The sequence below is a fragment of the Polyergus mexicanus genome, unplaced genomic scaffold (assembly GCF_030449975.1).
Source record: "Polyergus mexicanus isolate NDT 795.1 unplaced genomic scaffold, iyPolMexi1.0 SCAF_5, whole genome shotgun sequence".
Lineage (NCBI taxonomy): Eukaryota > Metazoa > Arthropoda > Insecta > Hymenoptera > Formicidae > Polyergus > Polyergus mexicanus.
The window spans coordinates 2,941,609-2,965,057 of NW_027223325.1; the positions used below are offsets into that span (position 1 = coordinate 2,941,609).

Genomic DNA, 23,449 nt, shown 5'->3' on the forward strand with positions numbered 1-23,449 from the left:
ATAAACCTTCCAAAATGTAATTTTCTTTTTATACAAAAAATTTCGATGACTAAAATTGCAAATTAGTTGTTCAACAAAATAATTCTATCAATGCTTTCTCGATTTTTTGCGAAAATTGAGAATGCAAATTTCTTCATATTCTGTTATCTCATAAACACGATAAGAATTTTATATAAATTTTTGTATAAATAATTTTAAGGAATGCATAAAGTATTCTAAACTTGAATGAAATAATAAAAAATACATTTCTGCTTGAATTGAAATAGCAAATTCAGATTAGCATTTTTTGTTTTTAAATAAAAATTTAAAAAATTAAATTAAAAATATTTTTGTTAATTGTTTTGAGCAAAAATTACTAGACCAAGAAGTGACTAAGATAAATCGTATTTTATAACTACACTCCTGAATAGAGAAATCTGCTTCTATATATCTCTTACAACACATCTTTGACGATCGATCTACGTACATTGTAATGACTTCTAACACTTCTAATTCTTTATAAATTTTTATTGTTCATCAATTTCGATCATAAAGTGCAGTATGTATAATATTTTAACACTTAACTTGTTTTCCTATAAAAGCAATATCAGAAAATTGTATAGCACAATATAAAAAAAACCGCCGGATTTATAATTAAAAAAATTATATCATATGCATTAACATGCATTCGTAATTTCATAAATCATTGCTTTATTATAACCGCATAATGCAATTTTTTCTCCTGTGGGATGCCAATATGCATCTACGATTGTCATATTTTTAGACATCGGCACAGATTTTACACCTTTTTGGGTCCATTCATAAACACGTGTACATTCAGAGAACACGAGCAATTGTGGATGCATAGGGTTCCATTTGATAGCTAAAGATAATAAAATGCATCAATACATCGTTTTCAAAAGGATTGACTTGGCTTTTAATTTTACATACCTGTAATGGGGTTTTCAAGTAACAGGTAATCAAGATAGTCTGTACAGATATTCCATATCCACAATGTGGTAGGATAAAGCTCATGTTTCAGGGCCAAGTATTGTCCACATGTGCTAAATTCAAATAGTTTTACTTTGGCTATTGAGAAATTGTCATTATCATCTTTCTTCCCAATTTCTATAAATATTGGTCTTTCATGTATTTCACATACTAAAATCACAATGAAAAATCAGATTTTCTTAAAATCTTTTTTGTAATAGCATATATCTTTCTGATTTAATAAACATTGATTCGTTGATATCTTTCACTTACCAATGCATTCCTCGCATGAAGCAAAGCGTTTATTAGAAGTTTTTTCCAAATCAGTGCATTCCTTGTACACTTTTGTTAAGTAATTAGATTCCCTGATCACAGGATCCAGATATAATTGCGACAACGGTTTCCATGTGATATAGTTAAGAAGAATAATCTGTGTATACGAATTTCAATTAGCTGTAAATATTAATGTAACAGAAATGAGCTAATAAGATACAACGTGAGAGAAATTACCATTTCGTTAAATCCGATTACAGCTAATAATTGTCCACTGGGAGTCCATTCAATATTTTCGATTCCTTTAAGCTCCTTGTGCGTCTCCAATGGGAGAAATGTACCCACAGGTTTCTCCCATACAGTGGAATAAATGAGCAGTTTCGGTTCGGCAGGAGAGGAACACCATATACATAACAATTCATCATTCGGCGACCAGCGGATCCCGTCGATGCTACGTAAACGCTCGCAGATGAGTTTCTAGAACAATTCAATAATTTGATTATTACACGCCAGACGAGTGTACGATTTCTATAGTCGCCAAAATAACATTTATAAATCAATGGAAAAATCATACTAATCCGAAGTAAGCAGAGTAAACGAATTCAAGAAACAAATATTCGCGCATGCGTAACAGCGCAAGCGCTAGCAAACGCTGTTACGCTTCAGTTACATATATACATAACATACATGTCTATGCGTATATATTAAAAAATATAATAAAACGCATTATAATAAAAGATATTAAATTTCTCGCGAAACTAAAGTAAATAAAAAATATGAAATTATATACATTTAATATTTTTATTCCTTTTCGTAATAGCGTCTGCTAGCACTTGCGTTGTTACGCATGCGCGAGATTTGTCTCAATTCACAACGCCAGTCCGAGCACGTGCGCCGTGCGCCTACGACACTTGGATGATGACGACGCGTTATGTCTCCTGTTCATGCAATCGCGTGCCACATTGTGCCGATTGGGGCAGCAACGGCCTCATCTGCTTTGGAACGTGCAATGCGATCGCGATATACGAGCCATGCACGCATATCGGTCGCGTCACGCACACGTTGCATCGGCATCACGACCGTATCAACACGGTGCACTGGATAAGGCCAGGAAACGGGGCACCGGAGACGGAATTCCTGTCCGGTTCCGTGGATGGTACCGCGATCATCTGGAGCGAGGATCGTCGAGATGGCTTTCGAGTTACCTCGCTGTTGGACGTTGGAGATGTCGTCACCTTTGCCGACTCTCTCCAATTATCTAACGTTTCCTTGTCCACTGCTTTCCCGAAACTGTTGATATGCACGGGTTCTATCAACGGCGACTTAAAATTGTGGTTGAGAAAGGAAAACGCAGATGTCGAAGTTATTCAGACTATTTCCTACGGAAGGAAATTACCAATACACTGTCGTCTGATGTACTTGCCGAATGCTAAATGTCCCCTCTTGGTCGTAGCATTGGAAGATGCTTCCATCCTTTTGTACACCAAAGACTCTGATGTATCAGATACGAATTTTGTAAGAGTCCAGAGTTTACTCGGACACCAAGATTGGGTAAGATGTATTGATTTTCATCATGATGGTGAAGGAAATCTTTTCCTTGCGACAGGATCGCAAGATAATATGATACGATTATGGAAAATTACTGGGACTGTCACGGAATCGTCGACCGATGAACTTGAACAAAAAAGAGATACCTTTACGATAAATGATAGAGAATATAATATTACTCTGGAATCTGTTCTTTCTGGTCATGAAGGTTGGATTTATGGAGTGCACTGGCAGCCTATAAAAGGAAACAATCACCATATAATGAGATTACTGTCCTCCTCACTTGACAAGTCTATGATTATCTGGGAACTGGACGAATCCAGTGGAATTTGGACAGAGAAAGTACGCGTTGGAGAAGTTGGTGGCAATTCCCTGGGTTTCTATGGTTGTAAATTTGGTCCAGATGGATTATATATATTGGGGCATGGTTATCAAGGTTCTTTTCACATCTGGAAATATTCCCAAGAAATTGCAAATTGGATTCCACGATCCACACCCAGTGGTCATTTTTCTGAAGTAGTTGACTTATGCTGGGAACCAAAAGGAAGGTTTGTATCTGTTAATTGGATTCACATTAAATTTATTCAGAAATTAAATTCTGACTAGTTTTGTAAGAAAATTTAATTGCAGTGTAAATGTGTATAAAATTGGACTGATGCATGTGTAAAATTCTTTTTTTTTTCGTGGATTATTACATTTCAATCTATAAATATATGAAAAATTAGAATTTTGGATCAATCTAATAAAAAGAGATTGACAATGAAAGGAATAATTTTAAATTATATTTCACAGATTTCTCATCACAGCCAGCACAGATCAAACTACAAAAGTTCATGCACCATGGAAGGATGATCTTAAAGAATTATGGCATGAGATTGCACGTCCTCAGATACATGGATACGACATGACATGTTTAGTTATGTTAGCACCATACATGTACGCTTCTGGAGCAGAAGAAAAAGTGGTACGCATTTTCGCAGCTACGTCAGTGTTTAAAAATCGTCTAAGACTACTAGCGAATGTTGAAGACTTTAAATCTACAGTAGCCCACGGTGCTACTGTACCTTCTCTTGGATTAACAAATAAAGCAACGTTTGATGAAAAAAATGGTCAGTGCGAAAACGAAGGAGATCTAACAACAAAGGATGTATATGAACCACCTACAGAAGAAGAACTAGCACAAAATACACTCTGGCCGGAATTGCAAAAGCTTTATGGACACGGTTATGAAATATTCTGCATGGCGGCGAAACACGATGGACAATTGCTAGCTACAGCATGTAGATCAACCACTACAGAACACTCGGCAATTATATTATGGAGCACCAACACATGGTCGCAAGTTCAGAAATTAGTTTCTCATCAATTGACGGTGACACAAATGGAGTTCTCTCCGAACGATAGATATTTGCTGTCCGTCTCCAGAGATAGAAGATGGTCGCTATTTAAAAACGAAGGCGAAAGTTACGTGTTAATCGCAGTTAGCTCGAAGAAGGACAGCCCGCATTCGCGAATAATTTGGTGTTGTGCTTGGATGAGCGATTCGAGTTATTTCGTAACTGGCTCCAGAGACGGAAAAATCGGTATATGGTCCGCAAAGACGATGGAGGACAAAACTAAAGATGTTATACCAGAGATGATTCTAGACACACAAAACCAATCAGTTACAGCGCTATGCTTTGCACCAACCTGTATAGAAGGATCTTGTGTTTTGGCTATTGGATACGAAACAGGACACATAGAAATTCGAAAAATTACTATTAATTTGGAGAAGACATGGTCGGAATTATTGAAATATGATACTTCTCAGGCTCATCATTTAACTGTAAAAAAACTTATGTTTCGACCTAATAATGAACATTCACGCGACACATTGCAATTAGCAAGTTGTAGTTCTGATCACTCAGTTAAGATATACGATATAAATCTATCATTGTAGTATTAAAGATATGATTTTTATAACATACAAATAAATTTCTATTCCAATATTGCATTATTCTTGTATAAAATTGTACATAATTTTATGCAAAAAAAAAAATAATTGTATAAATATCTAAAATTAGTTTTAACTTCTAGTTTTAAATTCTAAAATTAGTTTTAACTTTTTACTTACTCGACTTATCTTCCAATTATCAGTTTTGTAAATCTCCACATTATCCTGACCTTCCTCTGTAACTATCACAGCCAATTTCTTACCATCTGGATTAAAATGTAACTTATCAAAAGCAGAGGTCTTTAGATTTTGTATGTGTGATACCGTCTGATCTTCCAAGTGCCAGATAGATATTTGAATCTTTAAATATAACATTTTTTATTATTAGGATACAAAATTAAATTGTTTCTTTTTTAGAATAAAGCGCAAATTGTATCAAAAATTGTACTATACTTACATTAAAATCTGCTATTGTAAAAATGCATTTACTATCTGGCGACCAAGCAACACTCTGCAAACCCGCACTACCTTCGGTAAGTTTACATTTCCATTGCGGATAATGCAGCGAAAATACTTGTACGATAGCCTTCTTTATATTTGCGCATAAAATATATTCGCTATTTAAAGACCATTCCATATGCTATAATAGAGAGATAAAACTACATGAATTATCAATGACAACGTTTAAATAAGTTGAAAGTTTCATTCGGTCATTCTTTATGATGTCGATATAAAACTAACCTGTATCATATCCGCGAATATAAACGATTGACGGGTCTCGAGAGTCCTTGCATCCTTTATAAGCAAATTCGTCTGAAATGCAACCGCCAAATATGCTCCGTTATTCGAAAAATGACATAAACGATTGTTTATGCGAAAAATCTTCTCCTCTTCGGCGTTGGCGATCATGACGGAAGATTTGAAAACCTGCGGTTTTCTCGAAAACTTCAGTCTCGCCAATCATGACACTTTGAAATCTCCAATCAATAAACTCCTCTCACGATCAAATATCTACTCTACGTGATAGAGAACGTACGAGAAGAAACGGGAACGTAATGTTTTTTTTACGCAAGAAAATCCGCAAAAGACGAGGCAGCTGATTGGCTGCGTCATGTTGTTACGTCAAATGACGCGGGACACGCCATATCTTGCGCGCGTAATAACCTTTTTTCGTTTATGATAGCGGGAAATATTTACATACGCGTACATATACATATGTTTGCTCGTTCATGGTTACGGCAACTGTCAAAAAGCGAAAGGCATAAAACGGATCGACGTCGGAAGTGAAGCGATACGTGCGGTGTGCAAAGCAGGACTGGGTCCAAAATAAGATTTATACACGAGCGTCTTTGACATTGCGCCCGTTGACAACGCCGCGATAATTCGCTTGCGCAATGACGAGTCTTCGCGCTTTGGCGCTCGTTCTCCTAGTCACGGAATCCTCGTAAGGGTTCTCGCTTCGCGACGAAGTGATCTCTTTTTTTTTCTTCGATACTGCGATGCCGTTGCGTTTCAGCGGCGGGAAGAATAATGCGTTGTTATTGATGACGATCGGAAGGCACGCATCCTCGTGCACGGCATCGACCCGGTGAATAGAAATGGGCAAGCAAAACGGCTCGTGTTGGTGGTGCGTGAAGGCCGTCAAGTGGATACCAGTGATATTCATTCTGACGATTGTCGCGTGGTCCTATTATGCTTATGTCGTACAATTGTGCTATTGTGAGTATTCCAGAATACTTAATTTTACATCGTTCGCTCGCTGTCGATCGATTTACCGGCATAAAAGTCGAGAAATGATCTTTCTAACCTCAATTTTTTTTTTTTTTTTTTTTTTTAAGTATAGCTCAATAACGGTGTATCTATCTTCTCATGACATCTTGCATGAGTCTCGAACACGAGTATATAATTGTAAAAGTGATTAGTTGTTAGTAGAAATGATAATGTAGAAAATTAAATTAGAAGTAAAATAAAATTATATTTAATTTATTTATACATGTATTTCTTTACATATTTTATTTATTTACATTTATCTACACAGCTATGCCACAAATGTCTATTTATAGATTTGTGGCGTAATTGTAAAATAAAGCTTTCATTCTCTTAGAAGCTTTTTATTACGTTATGATATTATGTCTGTTTCAGATACAATAGACAACTATGTTCAAACAGGTTTGTATATATCATGTATTATTTTATTCACGTATATATTAATGTTTGTTGCATTATATTATTTAGCTGTTTTTTATCTTTTTTTGTAATTATAAATATTATTAGTATCATTGTTTTATATATTTATATGATATCGAATATTTTATTCTAATTCTGAAACCATACCAATCAATCTCCTCTATACACACAACACTTATTGTTTATGTGTGTTAACAGCTTTCTACTTGCTTTTCTTCCACATCCTAATTCTGATGTTTTTATGGTCATATTGGCAGACTGTGTATACAAATTTAATGCCGGTGCCAGATAAGGTATTTTTTCTAATTTATATCAATAATTTATATCAATTAAATAGCTGTTTATTATATTATATAATATGGCAATAATAATCTGTATATATTTTTTCTTTTTTACAAACATTATAGTTCAGAATACCTGATGTCGAGATGGAAAAATTACAGCAGGCCGAAACGGAAGAAGTACAGAGACAAATTTTGGAAAGATTTGCACAAGATCTTCCGGTTACTAATCGCACCATAAAAGGAGGTAACAATTTTATTTCATACATATAAGAATTTTACATTATTATAATGGCATCATATATTTTCTTTAGCTATGCGATTCTGCGAGAAATGTCAGTTAATAAAGCCTGATAGGGCACATCATTGCAGCGTGTGTGGCACTTGTGTCCTAAAAATGGATCACCACTGTCCATGGGTGAACAATTGCGTAGGCTTTCATAATTACAAATTTTTCATGCTGTTTCTCGCATATGCACTTCTCTATTGTATGTTTATTACCGCCACATCTTTACAATACTTTATACAATTTTGGAAAGTGAGTACTGTTTTTTTCCTTTTGTAATAAATTCATATGAAAATGATATATTTAGATTATATGATGGAATGTTTACATCAATAATTTTATCTTACAATTTGTGATGAAGTTTAATCTTTTTCTTATAGGGAGAATTAGACGGAATGGGTAGATTTCATCTACTATTCCTTTTTTTTGTTGCGTTGATGTTTGCAGTCAGCCTTAATTCCCTTTTCTTCTACCATTGCTATCTTGTTGTGCATAATAGGTCAACACTAGGTAATTATTGGGTATTGTGTCTTAATGCTATGTAATATGTGAATCTTGTCCGAGATATTAATTAACATAATATTTACAGAGGCCTTCAGAACACCTATGTTTCGAACAGGGAAAGACAAGGATGGATTTAGTCTGGGAAAATACAATAATTTTCAGGAAGTATTTGGTGATAATCCACGGCTCTGGTTTCTTCCCATATTTAGTAGGTATGTATGTTTAGTTTAATACTTTCTATGCGACGGAATTGCGTGATTTACAAAGTGGGAACCATTTGCACAATATGTAATAATTGAATTATTGTATCAATTTGTATGCTTCTAGTATACTGCCTATGATAATCTTTACCGTAAAAAAGCAACTATGCAGTTTATGGCATACTTAAACGAAATTTGAAATGCGGTAACATATAAGTACTGCAGGGCCTTGAGTAAAGTGTGAGCAATTTTAATTTTTTTAAAGTTTATTTTTCTTCAAAGGCAAAACGATTGCATGTTTTGTGTAATAACATTTTTTTTTATTTTTCTCTATATAAATATATATTTTTGTCTAAATACATATAGAATGCTCCAATTATGTGGCAATATTATCATTTCTATATATATATATGATATTATTTAAATTTAATCTTCCTTCAAATCAAATCAGTTTAGGAAGATTTACACATTGTTGAAATATAGAAGAATAGATGTGTTAAAAACTACTCTAATACATCTTTTTGTTATTAACAATTATAAGGAACAAGTCTATGCGATTTATATTTTATACTTATGATCAAAGCAAGATGTGCACACACAAATAGATACTTACATAAGTTGAAATTTTGACTGTTTTTTATTTTATCCCATATGTTTATAAACTCTTCCTGTTTTTTTTTTTCGCAAACGCAGTTTTCTAGAAATGTGAAAGCTGTTGTTTTGGTGCACCATTGACTAGTATGCAACTATCGCACATTTCAAATTGTTTCAAATTTGAGCACAATATTTGCACCGATTACAGCCGATAAGAGATATAGTAGATTCAGTCACTTTAAATTTTTACTTTTATATTGGAGTGCTTGCATTGGATGTGTTCTAGTTTGGGAAATGGTGTCGTCTATCCAGTAAGATCGCAACACCAGGGCACACCCAATACTTATGACTCCATGGGCAGTACTCAGAACAGGTCAGCATCAGGAAAACTTTAAATACAAATGCAATAATAATTATCTCGACTTATCTTTACTGTGGAACTCGTTTATCTCTGCTATAAAGATATGATTGATACATATATATAAATATTTTTAAATTTGTTGCTAAATCTTGAAGGAAAAATACTTCCTAGAAATTATTTTTGTGTGAATTATATTTTATTCAAAAAAAGCATTCTCTCTCGTACCACTCTCTTAGTGTTTATATTTTTATATTTTTATTTATATGTTTAGTGTTCATATTTTATATTTATTTTTTTCTATAGAGTTCCAGAGTAATGACATGATTTATAAGCTTTCAGACTGCATGCAATGCATTTGTATATTGATATTTTTGTTTGACGCTGCCTATAATTTCTACAACTATTTCCCCAATCTTTTCTTAATATATCTCAAGCTTTTCTATAATATCTGCAAAGTCTGTGGAATCTTTATTTATTCTGCTTCTGAGAAGATATTCTTTGCAAGTTACGTTTCGCAGAATTGACAGTTTATAGTTTGCATATTTTTTTAACAAAATATCATTTGATTTTACAAAACATGATTTTCATTAATTTTATGTTTTTATATTTTATATTTTTTACTGAAATGTATTTTAAAGAAAATGATGAAGAAAGTAATATAAGGGATATTACTGCAAAAAAAAAAAAAAAAAAAAAAAATCTGCAGTATTTTCTAAAAATATATCTTGGTTATACATATTTTATTTATATAAATATTTACTTATTACAGACCGTGTGTATTGAAAGGCTTAACCATGACGTCTTTTTAAATGATACATAGAAACAATTCAGAGATATATTGATTTTTTGTTTTAAAGTTGCATGTTCTATATGTCACATTATAAATTTCAATTTAAGACGAATTCGCATAAAATTTTTACAATTATTACGTGAGATATTGTGCATCTGGTTCTTACAGACAGTAATTTGTAGTACAAAAATGGTGTAACTATGTACAATAATTTTTTTTTATGGAAGAAACATCTTTCTTCTTACGATATCTCCTCTCTTTATTGAAATTGATATTAAATTAAACAAATAAACGAAAACAGATAAATGAAATCATAAAATAAATGAATCAAGATGATAACATGTAAGATAGTTACATCATAAGGGTAGTGGACATGGGATGACATCGAGTAGAAGGTAGGGTATGGCTTGCAGTTTTGGAGATGGGGTAAACTTTCCCGAGCGGCTGTGCAATGAGGATACACATACTCTGTTGGGCACCCACGGCACCCAACAATGGGGTGATGAAACCGAGTTTGATTCCCCACTTCCCTACGTAAATCAGGTACTTTACAGGCTCGATTCTTAAATCAAGTCAATAATCTTACTCAAAACAGCTAAAGCATATCAAAATGACAATTTATATAGCAATCATTATAAGTTCCTTATACTTGTGCATAAATATTTCGTTATTTAATAGTCTACATGTAGCTGTAAGATCTTGATTAAAATGCAGTGTATCTTACAACTCATAATTTTAATTTTCATAGATTCTGACGAATTTTAAGTTTAGGTTTTTTTTTTCTCCCGAAAATATCGAGATATCGATAATTTCCGAATTATACGAACGATTATATTCGCGAAGCTTACATTTTATTATCTCTATATAAATAGATAATAAAATTGTGTTTTCTAGTAGAAATTTTGATTTGTAGCTTTGTATGTAACCAAGAAACATACTGTGTGTTAAAAATTGAAAAATTATATATATTATAAATGAGATGATATTTCTTGATATTTTTTATTGTTGAGGAAAAGAATTGACTCCAAATTGATTAAAGAATTATTTATCTCTTAGAATTAAGATCATGAGTTGTGGAATATTTTATTTATTCGGAGGACTTGGCACATGTTCTTGCAATATAGTAAATAAATCGATGTATATTTAGAAAAAATTTTGAATTGTGATAAAATCGAATTCATATTACATTATACAAATGAATGCATATTATTTTTAAATGCTATTTGTCTATTAATAGACAATGATATATAGATTTCAATACTGATTTCAAATACTATTATTTTCTTGTTGAAAGAAACGAACGTTTGTATAAGATAAAGTAGGAAAAATATACTTTAAACATCTGTAAAAAAAGCCAGTTTTTTTCTATGAAAATAAGGTTCTATCTATCATCATTCTTTATCCAGAGAAAATGTTCCTATCCCATATTTTAAATGCACATATCAACAAATATTATGAAAAATACAATATCAAGAAATACAAAAAGTTTGTGTATAATTTACACAGTATTGTTTATAAAGTCATATGATTATAGAAATACTATTAATATACACTGATTAAATACATTGATCAAATGTAACGTTTTCTGCGTTTTACACACATTACACAAAATTTTGTTATATATAAGTATATACAGATCAGATTATATGTAAAATATACATTATGCACTACGAAAAAAAATTACAGTAAGTTTCCAATTTTAATACTAATAAATACTAAACGTTATTCTTTTGCCGAGTGCTTTTGCTTTCACGATAAACTAATTCAACATTTACAAGCTATTTGTCTTGCTTTTATTTTCTCCTTTAATAATTTTGTATTAAACTGCTAAGAAAGATAACTTATTTTTTAAATGATCTGTAATATTAACTCTTGTTACAAGACAATTTTCATTTTGTCATTTTAGTATATATTTAGAAATATATAAAAGTAATATTTGCAATCACACATTTTTCTTGTTTAAAATAAATAAATTGATATCTTTTCCTATATTTTTTTCGAAAGCTTGTGGTAAATGTTCCAAATTTTTTTTATAAATGAAAAAATGGCAACTTTGAATTTTATTTACAGCATATATATTATAATTACGTATGATATATATAGGTAAATATAACATATCCCCTTTGATATAATTTACTGAATTTTTGATTGACCACAGGTCCACCATTGATCAAATGACTTTGGTACAGGAAGCTACAATTTTGGCTCTTGGCGCTGGGTAATATTATCTATAAACCCCTGATGATATATCACTGCTAATTTTATGCCTGCATGTATATGTATATACATATAAGGTTTTTGAAGATTCGGGCAGTCTTTCCTTCTTTTCATCCTATAATTTTAAATCTCTATTTAATCTTAATATATACTTTATCTGGGTGTGAGGAATGCAATTTAACACTGCTTACATTTCTATAATGATTGTGTAACAACATTTGGGAAAGCTATAGCTTTTGTTTTTGATTTTTTGTGGAATATGTGATTCGATGGCTTTTATTATATATCTTATTTTTATTGTAATATATAAGATCTCCATATTCTACATTGTTATCATATATCACAAAGTCATAGTAATTCTCTTAATATAATGTATTAAAATATTTTACAGCACTGCTGTGATAGGTCCTTCTGTTGATGTCGACCAACCACTGGTGAATACCACAGAATCTGTCTGAATAGCATCGTTTGTACCATAAATTGGCATGTATGTTTTCATGCAATTGCTAGTTTGCTTTATGATATCGAGTATAATCCGGAATATAAGATTAATTTATTTTTGGTGTGCTTTTTTATATTTTCTAAAATAATTTTTTATTTATTGGCATTGAGCGTTAATATTTTTTTGTTTTTGCAAATTGGAAATTCACATTGAAGTGTTAGCCTAGTAAATGCAAGTATTTCTTAACATTATGGATTATGTCTTTCGCACACCAAAAGATTTGAATATTAACTGTATTATATATATATTGTAATATATATTATACATGGATCGTTGTTAAAACTATTGTTACAATTACTTGTAATTTTAATTATAGTATATGGTATATCAAATAATTAGACTATCCTCTATAGTAATACATTAATATCTCTCATACTATATATTTATAATTGCTTGAATGTGTAGATTACTTGTACCATAAACAATGAGACGAGTCACTGCAGTGACTATCTTTGTCAAGATATAGACATATACGTATATAGATATGTTGAACAAAACAAGATTTACAAATAAAGATTCGTCCATACTTATGAAAAATAGGATGATTCCAATACTCCTTTCTTTTGTTAGAGTTTTATGTAAATTATGTTCGACTTGTTAACAATTTTTTACATAAAATATAAATTTTAATTGTTTTTTAAAAAGGAATATATACAATGTAAAAAAATTATCAATAGAATACGTATTATATTAACTGAAAAGATTTATCTGAATAAAATATGTGCTAGTGATACAAAAAGTATTTTTAGACATACAGATATGAGCATAAAGTTTATTATAATCTTTTATTATGTAGCAAGAATCATCCTATTAATTTTTACAGAATAAATACTTAGTATTATTTTATTTTATTTCACATGATATAAAATCCATGATTATTATACATATATATATATATATATATATATATATATATATATATATGAATGCCATCAGTTTTTGAAATTTATAAAATTAGTTGCAGTGTATAATATTGTTATACAGAATAATGGAAATGCCTGTACTTATATTTCTAAGCACTTTTGATTATTTATGACTCGCACATTAATTTGCAAAGAAAACAAAACACTATTTTTACAAAAATACTTAAAGAAAAAATAAATTATGCTATTAATACATGTAATATACTTTATTACATGCTATGAATTTCAGGTATAAAAGATTGTATATATACATTTTATATTAGACTGCCATATTTTTGCTTATATGCGTTAAGATATTATTTATGTTTACACTTGTGCAAAGTATAAGAGCAATATATATGCATTGTCACTCACATGTACATAATAAATATCAAAAGCCAAAATAAACATATAAACATTAATTTACATATATATGAGCTATGCAATAATAATGTTTATTTAGATATATTAATTCTATATCTCTTATATGGTTTATTGAAAATTATTCATTAATCACAGCTAACTAGCAATCTGTTGATTGTTTTAAAATGTAGTTTATATGTTTACATAAAATTGGTATGTAGATATTTATTTCATTATAATTCATATGTAATACACAGACGTAATATGAAAATATATTTCTTATTTAAAAGATTATAAATAAAAAAAATCATTTATACATTTATATATACATAACATATATATGCATGAATATCTATCTACAGATTGTAACCATATTTCTTAACCCAATTTAATCCTTCTGTTGTTAATGATTTTGGCCGATATTCCAAACCAATATATCCAGTGTAGCCTGTTCTTTCCAATAAAGAAAAGACATATTTATAATCAATCTCTCCTGGAGTATCTGGCTCATGCCTATCAGGAACTTGAGCTATTTGAATGTGGCCTGTAAGAATGATAATAATATTATACTTTATAAAAATAACAGTATAAATATATTAACATTATTTTTTGTTTGTTACATCTAAAGATTAATATAATATTACAACGAAACTAACCCACATAAGGCAAAAAATCCTGAATGTATTTTGTAATATTACCACAGCAATGTTGTAAATGGAAAATATCCATTTGTAGTTTAAAGTGTACACTGTTTATCTTCTTAACCAAATATAAACCTGTAGCGACAAAAACAAAAGAATTACTCTATAAATCTATTATAAGAAAAAAAGTAATGATAATTACATGAACAGTGAATTTGGTCTCGCACCTTTCTGAAAATTATTCATGTAATAATTTGGAACACTGTAATTATTAATTGGTTCAATGAGAACGACAATATCTTCCGATTTACATTTTTCAATAGCATATAACAGGTTTTTTTCATAAATTGTATCGTTAACAGCAGTGGGCGATTCCACTTTTCCTGACATTACATGAATCCTAAGGAGAGAATCTTGAGAATAGAATTTGTTGTCATCATAACATAAATTATTTATCCAACAGGCATTAATTCTCAATTATATTTGTGCCTTTATAGCTTATTATAGTTTATTATAGCTTATTATAGTTACACTTACATTTTACAATCCAAAGCTTTTGCATATTCTATTGTTTTCTCAATACTTTTTTTAAAGTTTTCCTCTTCACCTGGAATTGCAGCAAAGCCCAATTCTCCTTTCGTAACATCACCTGTGTGACAGTTCAAGTTAGAATTTAAAAAATTAATGATATTATTTTTATACTGTAGCGTGTGAATACTAAATACAATACACACCTGTGAACACATTCAAAAGTATTTGATCGACATCTGCTTTTTTTTTAGCTGCGGCGACCTGTTGAATCGAAAAACCAAATGGAAATCCACTTTCAACTGCTTTAAATCCTGCTTGTTTAGCCAGCTGATATCTGTCAATAATACTGGGAGCCTCCGTAAACATAAAAGATAGGTTACTAGCAAACTTTAAAGCCATGGCAGTGGTTGCTGTTCGAAACGTGACCTATTACAAAATGAACTTTCAGTCAATTACAGTATTTACTGATGTATTATATAATAATTCTTATCTTTATGATAAGAAAAAATCTATAGCAATTATCGCTTAGTTTTAGATAATTTCGAAGCCACACATATACATCCACATCTGATCATAGAAAATAAAATACTTATGAGTCATAAAATATATAAATATATGTTTATGTCTCAGAAAATGTTTTTATTATCACATTTTTTATACATATATACACACATATTTGCTAACAAAATACATAAAAGATCGGTATGCGGTAACCATAAATATAGACACGACGTGCTGTACGTTTTTGATTCTACTTTCAAAAAAGATAGAGATTTTAAAAAATATATGTGTTATATATATTTGATATGATTTTTATTATATTAAAAAATATTAAATAATGTATTACAAAGTCATTTAATCATCTCGTCCATCAGCTGTTTCTTTGAATAAAGGAAAATGCGAATTAAACGAGATTATTGATCCCTGTTAATTATAGATTTATTCTTTACAATTGTTATTTTTGCATTTTTTTCAATTTTTTTTTCTTTGTCTCTACACATCTGAATGACATAAATAATATATATGTGTCCAAATCAGTGATGCTGGCTTTGTCAACTCGTCTGCCTTACGTCGAAATTCAAGATCCCCTTTTCCATTATCGGTAATTAATGCTACGTCATGTTATGAAATTGAGTTTTGCGTTTATTGCATATTAACGAAACCTTTTTCATGAAACATGTTTATCATTATATGAAGTATGTTGTTGTAATGATGCAATTCCCTCGACGCATTTACTGCGTCGTCGGTCTGATGACAAAGTAAAAGTTGTGAAACTTTTACATCATTGGAATAAACCACAAATTTAATTGGATTTAAATATTCATAGGACTATGTGCAGTTTTCATATAAAAATACAATACATATACTTTATAGCATATACATATATTGTTTATATAAAATGTATACGGTATATATATCAAGTCATCTTTTCGTTTTTTTTTGAACATACAAAAATGATAGTGATATCTCGCTTGTATTTTATAAATTACTAAATGTGTTTCTTGTAAATATAGTTTCTTTATTTTCACAAATTTATTTATACATAAAATATTAAATAATATTTTCATATACAAAAAATAATATATATTTGTATATATATTAAGTTTTTTAAATAGTATATAGACTTATATATATTTACATAAAAAATATCATATTTAAAAATTAGATCACATATTATATTCTATTGTCATTAAAATTATTAATTATACGCATTGCTTGTTCCTGCTTTTGATAGTCTTTTCTATATATATACTTGGTTTGATTGAATCGATTAATGCGTACAATGTAGATGCAAAAAAATCGAAATTTTTCTTTTATATAGTTTTAGTATTTAAAATATTATTGCAATATACATTAAAATTTCTTTAACACATTTACAATGGGGTTATATAGGAGTGTTCTCGCATCCTTGCCCCACAAATAATCAATATGGTTGAATTTTTCGTACGGTATCTTTTTAACTTCTATAACGTTTGGTAATCTATTTACCAATTTTTGAACATCCTGAAACAATTACGAAACGTGAAACTTTCACAAAAATTAAATTCTGATTTTAATTCACTCTCTTTGAGTGCGCATTTTAATCCCAGATCTTATTTCCGCATGAACTCTTCGAGAACGTATTTGTTCTATATTATTAAATATTTTGTGATGCAAAAGACTTAAAATAAACATTCTAAGATATTAGTTAATAAGTGAAGAAATTCAAATATTTCAAATATTTCTTTGCATTCCAGAAGAATTTATAATTTTTGAAATCAAAAAACGTAAGCGTGTAACATACACAAAATAGAAACAAATAAAATGCAATCTTAATATATAATTTAATGATAAGATTATATATAGAACTTACAGAATAATGTGTGAGAAAGTCATTGTCACTATAAAAAATTGCCACAGGTACTTTGATCCTTTCAAGATTATATTTGGGTGGTTGAGTGGATCCATAAAGGTTTAGGTTCGTTTTAACGCCATGATCATATTTCCGAAAAGAGCCTGAAAAACAAACAATTTATAAATTATATACAAGATGTCTCAGCATAAATGTAATTGTTTCTTTTATTTCCTAAAGTAGATTGCCAAAAAAATGTACGTATCAAAAAGGTGGTGCGTTTAGCGAAAACTTGTGAAAGATATTATGATATATCATTTTTACGCGTACTATGTTATCTTACTTACCGGACATTATTAATTGACCAAAATGAATGATTTGTTTTATCGCAGCGCCTGCCGGAAAGTGTCCAAATATCAGGGGCAACATGGATTTATCGAGCTGATCGCTACCAAATCCGGCGATCAGGTAAAACCAACAGTTGCAGATGCCTTTCGTCACCGCGCAAGGAGCGTTGCGTACAACGGTGCTAACCATATGTGCTTGCCACCTGCTATTACGCGGGAACCATTGGAGAAAGTTAAAAAAGTAGGAGCCCCACTGAAATACGTTTATAAGGTGAGTAATAAGGGCATAATCTCGTGGAAAAGAAGTTAGAAAATTACATTACCTCCAATAGACCGTTAAAATGTACGAGGCACTTGAAGAGTGGACTTCTCTGATTCGATAAGAACGCTATAGGTGCCAAACTTATCATCCCCTTGATCTTAGAATTATATTCAGGTCTCTCGCTCATCATAACGTAAAACGTGGTTGTACCCTGACTGTGACCGATATAATACAATTCGGAATGACCAGTCTTTTCTAAGACATAATCTATCGTCGCTGGTAAATCGTAATATCCGATCTCGTGCCAACTATAAGAGAAATGTATACTTTTTCTATATTTTCTATAATTTCTTATATTTAGATCGCTTAAAAAGTTGCTTGATTACCTAAAATCCCAAAATTCTTTGTCTTTAATCGAGTATTGTTTATGGTGTTTGGAGTAGGTATTTCCACGAGCGTTCGGAAGCCAAACATCAAATCCATTGTCGCAAAGAACATAAGCTGCGATATGAAAAGTTACATAAGAGAGATGATATTTATATTGATATTGAGATTATTTTTAAAAATCTTGGTATAGCACCAAGTAAATTTTGTGCACATATTTAGTTTCATAAAAAATTTATTTTTCTATGAAACTGACGCACTACCATTCGCGTTCTGGCTCTTACTAGCCCGCGATTATTTGAAATTTGTGATATTTATATTATTATACTAATAAATAATTTTCAGGCCATAAGATCCTCCTTGTTGATCGTTAAATTTGTTGAAATCATGGAAAAATAATTTAGTGTGAGCGACTAAAATATAAATAATAAAAAAATACATGATAAAAAAATAATTAAAAAAATAAAAAGATAAAAAAAGAATTAATAAAAGGAGTAATTACCAAGAGCCTTGTGAGGTCCCAGTAGCACCCAATCTGCAGAACTGGATATAAGTCCGTGGCTTACAATAATTGGTAATTTCGAATTTGCACCGAAATATTCGAGGGGTTCCGTCAGAACATGATGACAATCGGAGGATGTTGACAAATTAGAATCTTCGCTGCTGTTATCGATTGCGGCTGTATCAGTATTTGTAATAGAGTCAGCTTTTATTGACACTTGATCCCTGGATGAGAGTACACGATGCATATTCAAGCAGTAACCATCCTCTGTCCAAACGTGATGGGTTTCGGGTATGTAACCATGAATTTTGATCAGCTCAGGCTGCAATTGTATAAAATAATTATCGATGAATGATTTTATATTTCCATTAATTCATTAAATCATATAACTTTAATCAATCTAAAATTGTATAATATAAGTGATGAAATTTTATTCAACTCGATGCGCATATAAGAATTATTTTTTTAGCTGTTTTCAAATTGTTTTTCAATCTTTAACTTCACGCACACATATTAAAATTGTTTAATTTGAATGGTGAAATGCTTAACATATATTTGCAATGATAATTCGTGGAAATTATCTCTAAAATAACAAAATTATACATAAATATATTTTAAAAGTTTATATTCTCTAACATAATTTTAATAAAATATAATTTTAATAAAATATATATTTTTTTAAATATATGAAAGTTATTACAAAAAATTTACTTTATATCATTAAAATTGAAATATTTGCAATAAATAATATTATTCATGCTACTTTATATGTATATATGCATATATGAATAAAACATTTTTTTTTTTCATTTTGCTTCTAATTGTGATGTTTTATAGGTTGTAAAAAAAGTATACAGCATTTGCTAAACTTTAACGATAGTTGCGTTTGGTTGGAGAAGTCGAAAGTTAAGACTCATAAAGATTAAATAACCGAACGCTATGAAGAATTAAATACGATTTATAAAACTAAAGCACACTTGACATTGATCCGAGATTTGTGACATACAACTGTCGAGTATTTTACAGTGGAATAATTCAATTTAGTCCGTGACGTGTCTTGAGAAGTTTATTCAATTAGCTGATGAAATATCGCGCTAAACGTGACGTTTTCTATTCCGGAAACGGATTTCATGTCGGCTCGAAAGCGAGGATTATTTAAACAGTGTTGCTCAAGGTTAAGCAAGTCTGTTATGAAATTATTGCACGTAATTGTACGTACAATCTGTTATGAAACAATGTACGTAATTGTATACATATTGTAAATTAGAGCGGCAAAAATTATCGTACAATTGCATTATTAAGTTCACAATAGGATGCTGTTAAAGCTCACTTTAAATGCTCTCTAATTCGCAACGGAGTTCTCGATAGAATTCTATTTTATATGTTATATATATTGATGTATATATATGTATATGTGGATCTGTTTGTTTTGATTCAAATTTATTATAAATATATATGTTGATTTTTGATATTTGATCATTATAAATAGATTAATATTTAAAATAAAAAGTCTAAATGCTATAAATTATAAGAAGTTCAATTAATTTTAAACAAAATTAGAGTTGCGTAATATTAATCAAGAAAGGATAATTAGTTAATGTTTCAAATAATAAATTTTTAAACAATATTTTGAGAGAGATCAGTTAATTTATTAATTAAAAATAACTCAAAGATTTATTAAATTATATTTTGCGCTAAAAAAATTCTTTCCCATAAATATATACATTTACTGAGAAATTTATTTCTCATGATTCTTCAATCAATATCGTAAATCGCAATTTAGCCAATTGTACACTTAATTTGCCGAACTCATACAGACGTACGATATAGCTTTTGACAATTGATGAGTTCACGTGTGACATGTCAGTCACTAATCTATCATTAATATTCCCGGAAATAATGTAAGTACGATAGTGGCGCGTTTACTCCGACGTTAAGATCGAAGTATGATGCTGATAATGTTGATGTCGATGAGTATCTTACCGTTGTCATATGGACCTCATCCTGACTCGCTTCTTTGTCCATGCCGTCGCGATATCAGCACCGCGACATAAAATTTGCAGGTCTCTCGCAGAACAATTTTTTTTTTTTTTTATGGAAACATGCGTGATCGTTTGTTCTTCCACCTTTCGTATTTTCTCTTCTCACTTTTTTTTTCCTCGAGACGCAACTCACGTGAGACTCTTCTGAGAAAGCGACCCGCGAAATCGTGCGCCGCGGAAGGAATGGAGTCTCTGCGCGTTTGAAAAAGAAACACGCGGTGAAAGGCTCGTCTTCCTCCACTCCGAAAAATTCGTGTCGCAATTAGTGATGGATATTATCAACGTCGTGTCGGAACGAGAATCCTCATGCTTCGAAAAAGGCGTTGTTTTTTGATTATGCCGATGCGCGCGCATACGTACGAATTCAACGAATGCCGGAGTTCTTGTTATATAGAAGGCACGTGAGAAAAAAACGTGCGCCAACTGTCAGCATGAGTTCAGAGTCTACAGAGTGAATGCAAATAATCTACGCAGTATATATATATATACATATATACACGCGCTGACAGGGCTGTATATACTCAAGATAAGGAGATGTGAAAGCGGGAACGAGAATATTAGAGATCCTTCAGGAAAAAGATCTATAATGCATTGATGAGGCTAACTGAAAGTATATTATTTTAGTAACATTTTAATAGCTTCTCTTTAATTGTATATATATATATATATGTGTGTGTGTGTGTACATACATACATCGACGCAATTTCACCGATTTAATTTATTTCCTTCACAACTTCGATCCTGGGATGACGAATATGTTCTACGCGCTATTCATAGAAGTGTATATCAGCCGTTCACTGGACTCAGTCACTCATGACGAAGTCAACAAGCAATAAATTTTATTTGTTTGTATTATCTGTTTATAATATCTGCTAAACATGAATAAAAAAACTATTATGTAAAAAGAAATTATATAAAGAAAGAAATTAATTATACATGGAAAATGCGTTGGTAAGATAAGATAACGATCAAATAAATTTTTTTTTAAATGACATATTAATTATTGTATTTATCAGAATATAAATCGAGGTAATATTACCGTACAGCATCAAAAGCAATAAATTACATATTAAAAAAAAAACTCACTTATTCATAAAAAGTTTAAAAAATATAAAATCATGAATCAAATTTTTTAAATTTATATTATCACGATTTAAATATATATGTATGTATATATTGTCTTTATAGTAAATAATGTTTAAGTTATTAGTATGAAAGATTCAAAAATTTTTCTCTTTCTTTCTCTTTTTTTTTTTTTGATTATATAAAATTATCTGAAGAGAATTCAAATTTTAATTATAGGCCACATATATAATAATAAATTACAAAAATACGGATGTATGACAAAATATACAATAATTCGTGATTATAATCTCGTTATTTTAGGACCGAAACATACGTACATTTCTTATATATTTACCTTTCAGAAATTGTTTCATAAACCTTCGAAATATTGTAACTTGAGCGTTGTTAAGTTAGATTTTGATAGGATTATAAAAAGTTGTTCGCTTGAGAATTGGAAAAATGATACAATCGCTTAGCATAAAAAATCGTGCTCGTAACCGTGAAAATAATCTTTATTTATTGTATTTATGATTATTTATTAAACCATAAAGTATAAAAAAAATAACCGAAAGAAATGTAATCTGTGCGAGAAAGATTCCCAGCATGAGAGTTAAACATTAAAGTACACGTGTGTGAAATGCTATTGGTTAAAATATAGATACATTAGTTGAAAGAGATATAATAACAACATGGCGTAGCCAATCGGATTCGCTACCTCGTCTTTTCCTATTTAGGAACAATTGCCTTGCCTGAAAACAACGTGTGTATATATATATATATATATATATACATACATAGGTTATATTACATTAATAATGTTTTCGATTGAACGGATTTTGATCGTAATAACGTATGTAACGGCTTTGAGAACGAAAAAAAGTACGTTAAATACACTCACGGTATCATTTCATCTTTGTTGTTCATCGAAAGTTAAACAAGGGCAGAGATGATGTTCGCGAGTGTTGCGGTTGTTAAGTGAAACGCGCCCTAGTTGATTCCGTAGTGAATCCTACGTGCAAACTAACCGCAATCGGCGAACCGCAAATGAGAAAAAAGTATATTTGTAATGTTATTTTCTAAAAACAAAAAAGAAAAAACCCGTTTTAAATATCCCCGAGACATTTTTATTAAAACATTTTAGGTTACAAATAAGCAGTTACAGGCCCAACATGGCGATCATGGGAAGCGTAAAGTGCTGGGTAAAGCCCGTATCAGACTACGCATTAAAAATTGAAGATTAAAGATTGGAATTTAACTAATCGGAACGAAAGGGACTAAAGTTTCTTTATTCCGATTGGTCAAATTTCAATTTTGAATCTTCAACCTCAATCTTTAATGCATATAATCTGGATACCGGCTTTAATGATATCTTAAGCCCGTTTCAGACTACGCATTGAAAATTGAAGATTAAAGATTGGAATTTGACTGATGAA

The 23,449-nt window shown here is 30.5% G+C and overlaps 5 protein-coding genes and 1 long non-coding RNA gene across 14 annotated transcripts; 2 read left to right on the plus strand and 4 right to left on the minus strand.

Moving 5' to 3' along the window:
• Positions 1-414: 414 nt before the first annotated feature.
• On the minus strand, positions 415-5,849 carry LOC138933737 (WD repeat-containing protein WRAP73). 2 transcript variants are annotated; one of them, XM_070296713.1, is made up of 7 exons: positions 5,465-5,849; positions 5,181-5,363; positions 4,904-5,083; positions 1,480-1,719; positions 1,243-1,399; positions 931-1,107; positions 415-862 (listed from the first exon to the last, which is right to left on the minus strand). In XM_070296713.1, the coding sequence occupies exons 1-7, from the start codon at positions 5,630-5,632 to the stop codon at positions 657-659; spliced, it is 1,311 nt and encodes a 436-aa protein (XP_070152814.1). In that variant the 5' UTR covers positions 5,633-5,849; the 3' UTR covers positions 415-656. The 2 variants fall into 2 exon arrangements, with proteins under 2 accessions (XP_070152814.1, XP_070152812.1); XM_070296711.1 differs by having other exon boundaries at positions 416-862; positions 931-1,140; positions 5,465-5,846.
• Elp2 (elongator complex protein 2) lies at positions 2,068-4,786 on the plus strand. Its single transcript, XM_070296710.1, has 2 exons — positions 2,068-3,338; positions 3,583-4,786. Exons 1-2 carry the CDS (start codon positions 2,158-2,160, stop codon positions 4,727-4,729), a joined length of 2,328 nt encoding a protein of 775 aa, XP_070152811.1. The 5' UTR covers positions 2,068-2,157; the 3' UTR covers positions 4,730-4,786.
• Positions 5,850-5,867: 18 nt separating the features above from the next.
• On the plus strand, positions 5,868-14,180 carry LOC138933738 (palmitoyltransferase ZDHHC2). 7 transcript variants are annotated; one of them, XR_011447020.1, is made up of 11 exons: positions 5,873-6,442; positions 6,866-6,892; positions 7,109-7,203; positions 7,318-7,438; positions 7,506-7,729; positions 7,858-7,987; positions 8,067-8,193; positions 9,062-9,148; positions 10,095-10,469; positions 12,085-12,144; positions 12,535-12,560. XR_011447020.1 is itself a non-coding variant. In XM_070296714.1 (10 exons), the coding sequence occupies exons 1-10, from the start codon at positions 6,322-6,324 to the stop codon at positions 12,559-12,561; spliced, it is 1,089 nt and encodes a 362-aa protein (XP_070152815.1). In that variant the 5' UTR covers positions 5,871-6,321; the 3' UTR covers positions 12,562-14,178. The 7 variants fall into 7 exon arrangements, 5 of the variants coding, with proteins under 5 accessions (XP_070152817.1, XP_070152815.1, XP_070152816.1 ...); XM_070296714.1 differs by lacking the exon at positions 12,085-12,144 and having other exon boundaries at positions 5,871-6,442; positions 10,340-10,469; positions 12,535-14,178; XM_070296715.1 differs by lacking the exon at positions 10,095-10,469 and having other exon boundaries at positions 5,872-6,442; positions 12,535-14,178.
• On the minus strand, positions 14,175-16,020 carry Gip (hydroxypyruvate isomerase-like protein Gip). Of its 2 annotated transcripts, XM_070296720.1 has the most exons (6): positions 15,930-16,020; positions 15,286-15,508; positions 15,089-15,200; positions 14,779-14,951; positions 14,567-14,686; positions 14,175-14,454 (listed from the first exon to the last, which is right to left on the minus strand). In XM_070296720.1, exons 2-6 carry the CDS (start codon positions 15,479-15,481, stop codon positions 14,267-14,269), a joined length of 789 nt encoding a protein of 262 aa, XP_070152821.1. In that variant the 5' UTR covers positions 15,482-15,508; positions 15,930-16,020; the 3' UTR covers positions 14,175-14,266. The 2 variants fall into 2 exon arrangements, with proteins under 2 accessions (XP_070152821.1, XP_070152820.1); XM_070296719.1 differs by lacking the exon at positions 15,930-16,020 and having other exon boundaries at positions 15,286-15,655.
• Positions 16,021-16,726: 706 nt separating this feature from the next.
• Positions 16,727-21,804, minus strand: LOC138933402 (lipase 3). Its single transcript, XM_070296071.1, has 8 exons — positions 21,645-21,804; positions 20,893-21,555; positions 18,910-19,231; positions 18,410-18,524; positions 18,085-18,331; positions 17,762-18,014; positions 17,436-17,578; positions 16,727-17,086 (listed from the first exon to the last, which is right to left on the minus strand). Exons 2-8 carry the CDS (start codon positions 20,932-20,934, stop codon positions 16,937-16,939), a joined length of 1,272 nt encoding a protein of 423 aa, XP_070152172.1. The 5' UTR covers positions 20,935-21,555; positions 21,645-21,804; the 3' UTR covers positions 16,727-16,936.
• Positions 21,805-22,523: 719 nt separating this feature from the next.
• LOC138933403 (uncharacterized) lies at positions 22,524-23,209 on the minus strand. The gene is made up of 3 exons (XR_011446963.1): positions 23,177-23,209; positions 22,915-23,092; positions 22,524-22,765 (listed from the first exon to the last, which is right to left on the minus strand). It is a non-coding gene; the product is annotated as an uncharacterized lncRNA (long non-coding RNA).
• Between the last annotated feature and the right edge of the window lie 240 nt (positions 23,210-23,449).

What these genes read in the sequence shown, in the direction of transcription:
- Elp2 (XM_070296710.1), top strand. Translation starts at nt 2,158, where the DNA reads ATGATGACGACGCGTTATGTCTCCTGTTCATGCAATCGCGTGCCACAT. An exon ending in TGCTGGGAACCAAAAGGAAG is followed by an intron (nt 3,339 to 3,582) that starts GTTTGTATCTGT and finishes TATATTTCACAG; the next exon opens with ATTTCTCATCACAGCCAGCA.
- LOC138933737 (XM_070296711.1), bottom strand. Translation starts at nt 5,632, where the DNA reads ATGATCGCCAACGCCGAAGAGGAGAAGATTTTTCGCATAAACAATCGT. An exon ending in TTCATGCGAGGAATGCATTG is followed by an intron (nt 1,141 to 1,242) that starts GTAAGTGAAAGA and finishes TTGTGATTTTAG; the next exon opens with TATGTGAAATACATGAAAGA. An exon ending in ACTTGAAAACCCCATTACAG is followed by an intron (nt 863 to 930) that starts GTATGTAAAATT and finishes TATTATCTTTAG; the next exon opens with CTATCAAATGGAACCCTATG.
- LOC138933738 (XM_070296714.1), top strand. Translation starts at nt 6,322, where the DNA reads ATGGGCAAGCAAAACGGCTCGTGTTGGTGGTGCGTGAAGGCCGTCAAG. An exon ending in AGACAACTATGTTCAAACAG is followed by an intron (nt 6,893 to 7,108) that starts GTTTGTATATAT and finishes GTGTGTTAACAG; the next exon opens with CTTTCTACTTGCTTTTCTTC. An exon ending in ACTTTATACAATTTTGGAAA is followed by an intron (nt 7,730 to 7,857) that starts GTGAGTACTGTT and finishes TTTTTCTTATAG; the next exon opens with GGAGAATTAGACGGAATGGG.
- LOC138933402 (XM_070296071.1), bottom strand. Translation starts at nt 20,934, where the DNA reads ATGGACAAAGAAGCGAGTCAGGATGAGGTCCATATGACAACG. An exon ending in TGGTCAATTAATAATGTCCG is followed by an intron (nt 17,579 to 17,761) that starts GTAAGTAAGATA and finishes TTTGTTTTTCAG; the next exon opens with GCTCTTTTCGGAAATATGAT. An exon ending in ACTTTCTCACACATTATTCT is followed by an intron (nt 17,087 to 17,435) that starts GTAAGTTCTATA and finishes TAATTGTTTCAG; the next exon opens with GATGTTCAAAAATTGGTAAA.
- Gip (XM_070296720.1), bottom strand. Translation starts at nt 15,481, where the DNA reads ATGGCTTTAAAGTTTGCTAGTAACCTATCTTTTATGTTTACGGAGGCT. An exon ending in AAAGCTTTGGATTGTAAAAT is followed by an intron (nt 14,952 to 15,088) that starts GTAAGTGTAACT and finishes TTCTCTCCTTAG; the next exon opens with GATTCATGTAATGTCAGGAA. An exon ending in GGATTTTTTGCCTTATGTGG is followed by an intron (nt 14,455 to 14,566) that starts GTTAGTTTCGTT and finishes TCATTCTTACAG; the next exon opens with GCCACATTCAAATAGCTCAA.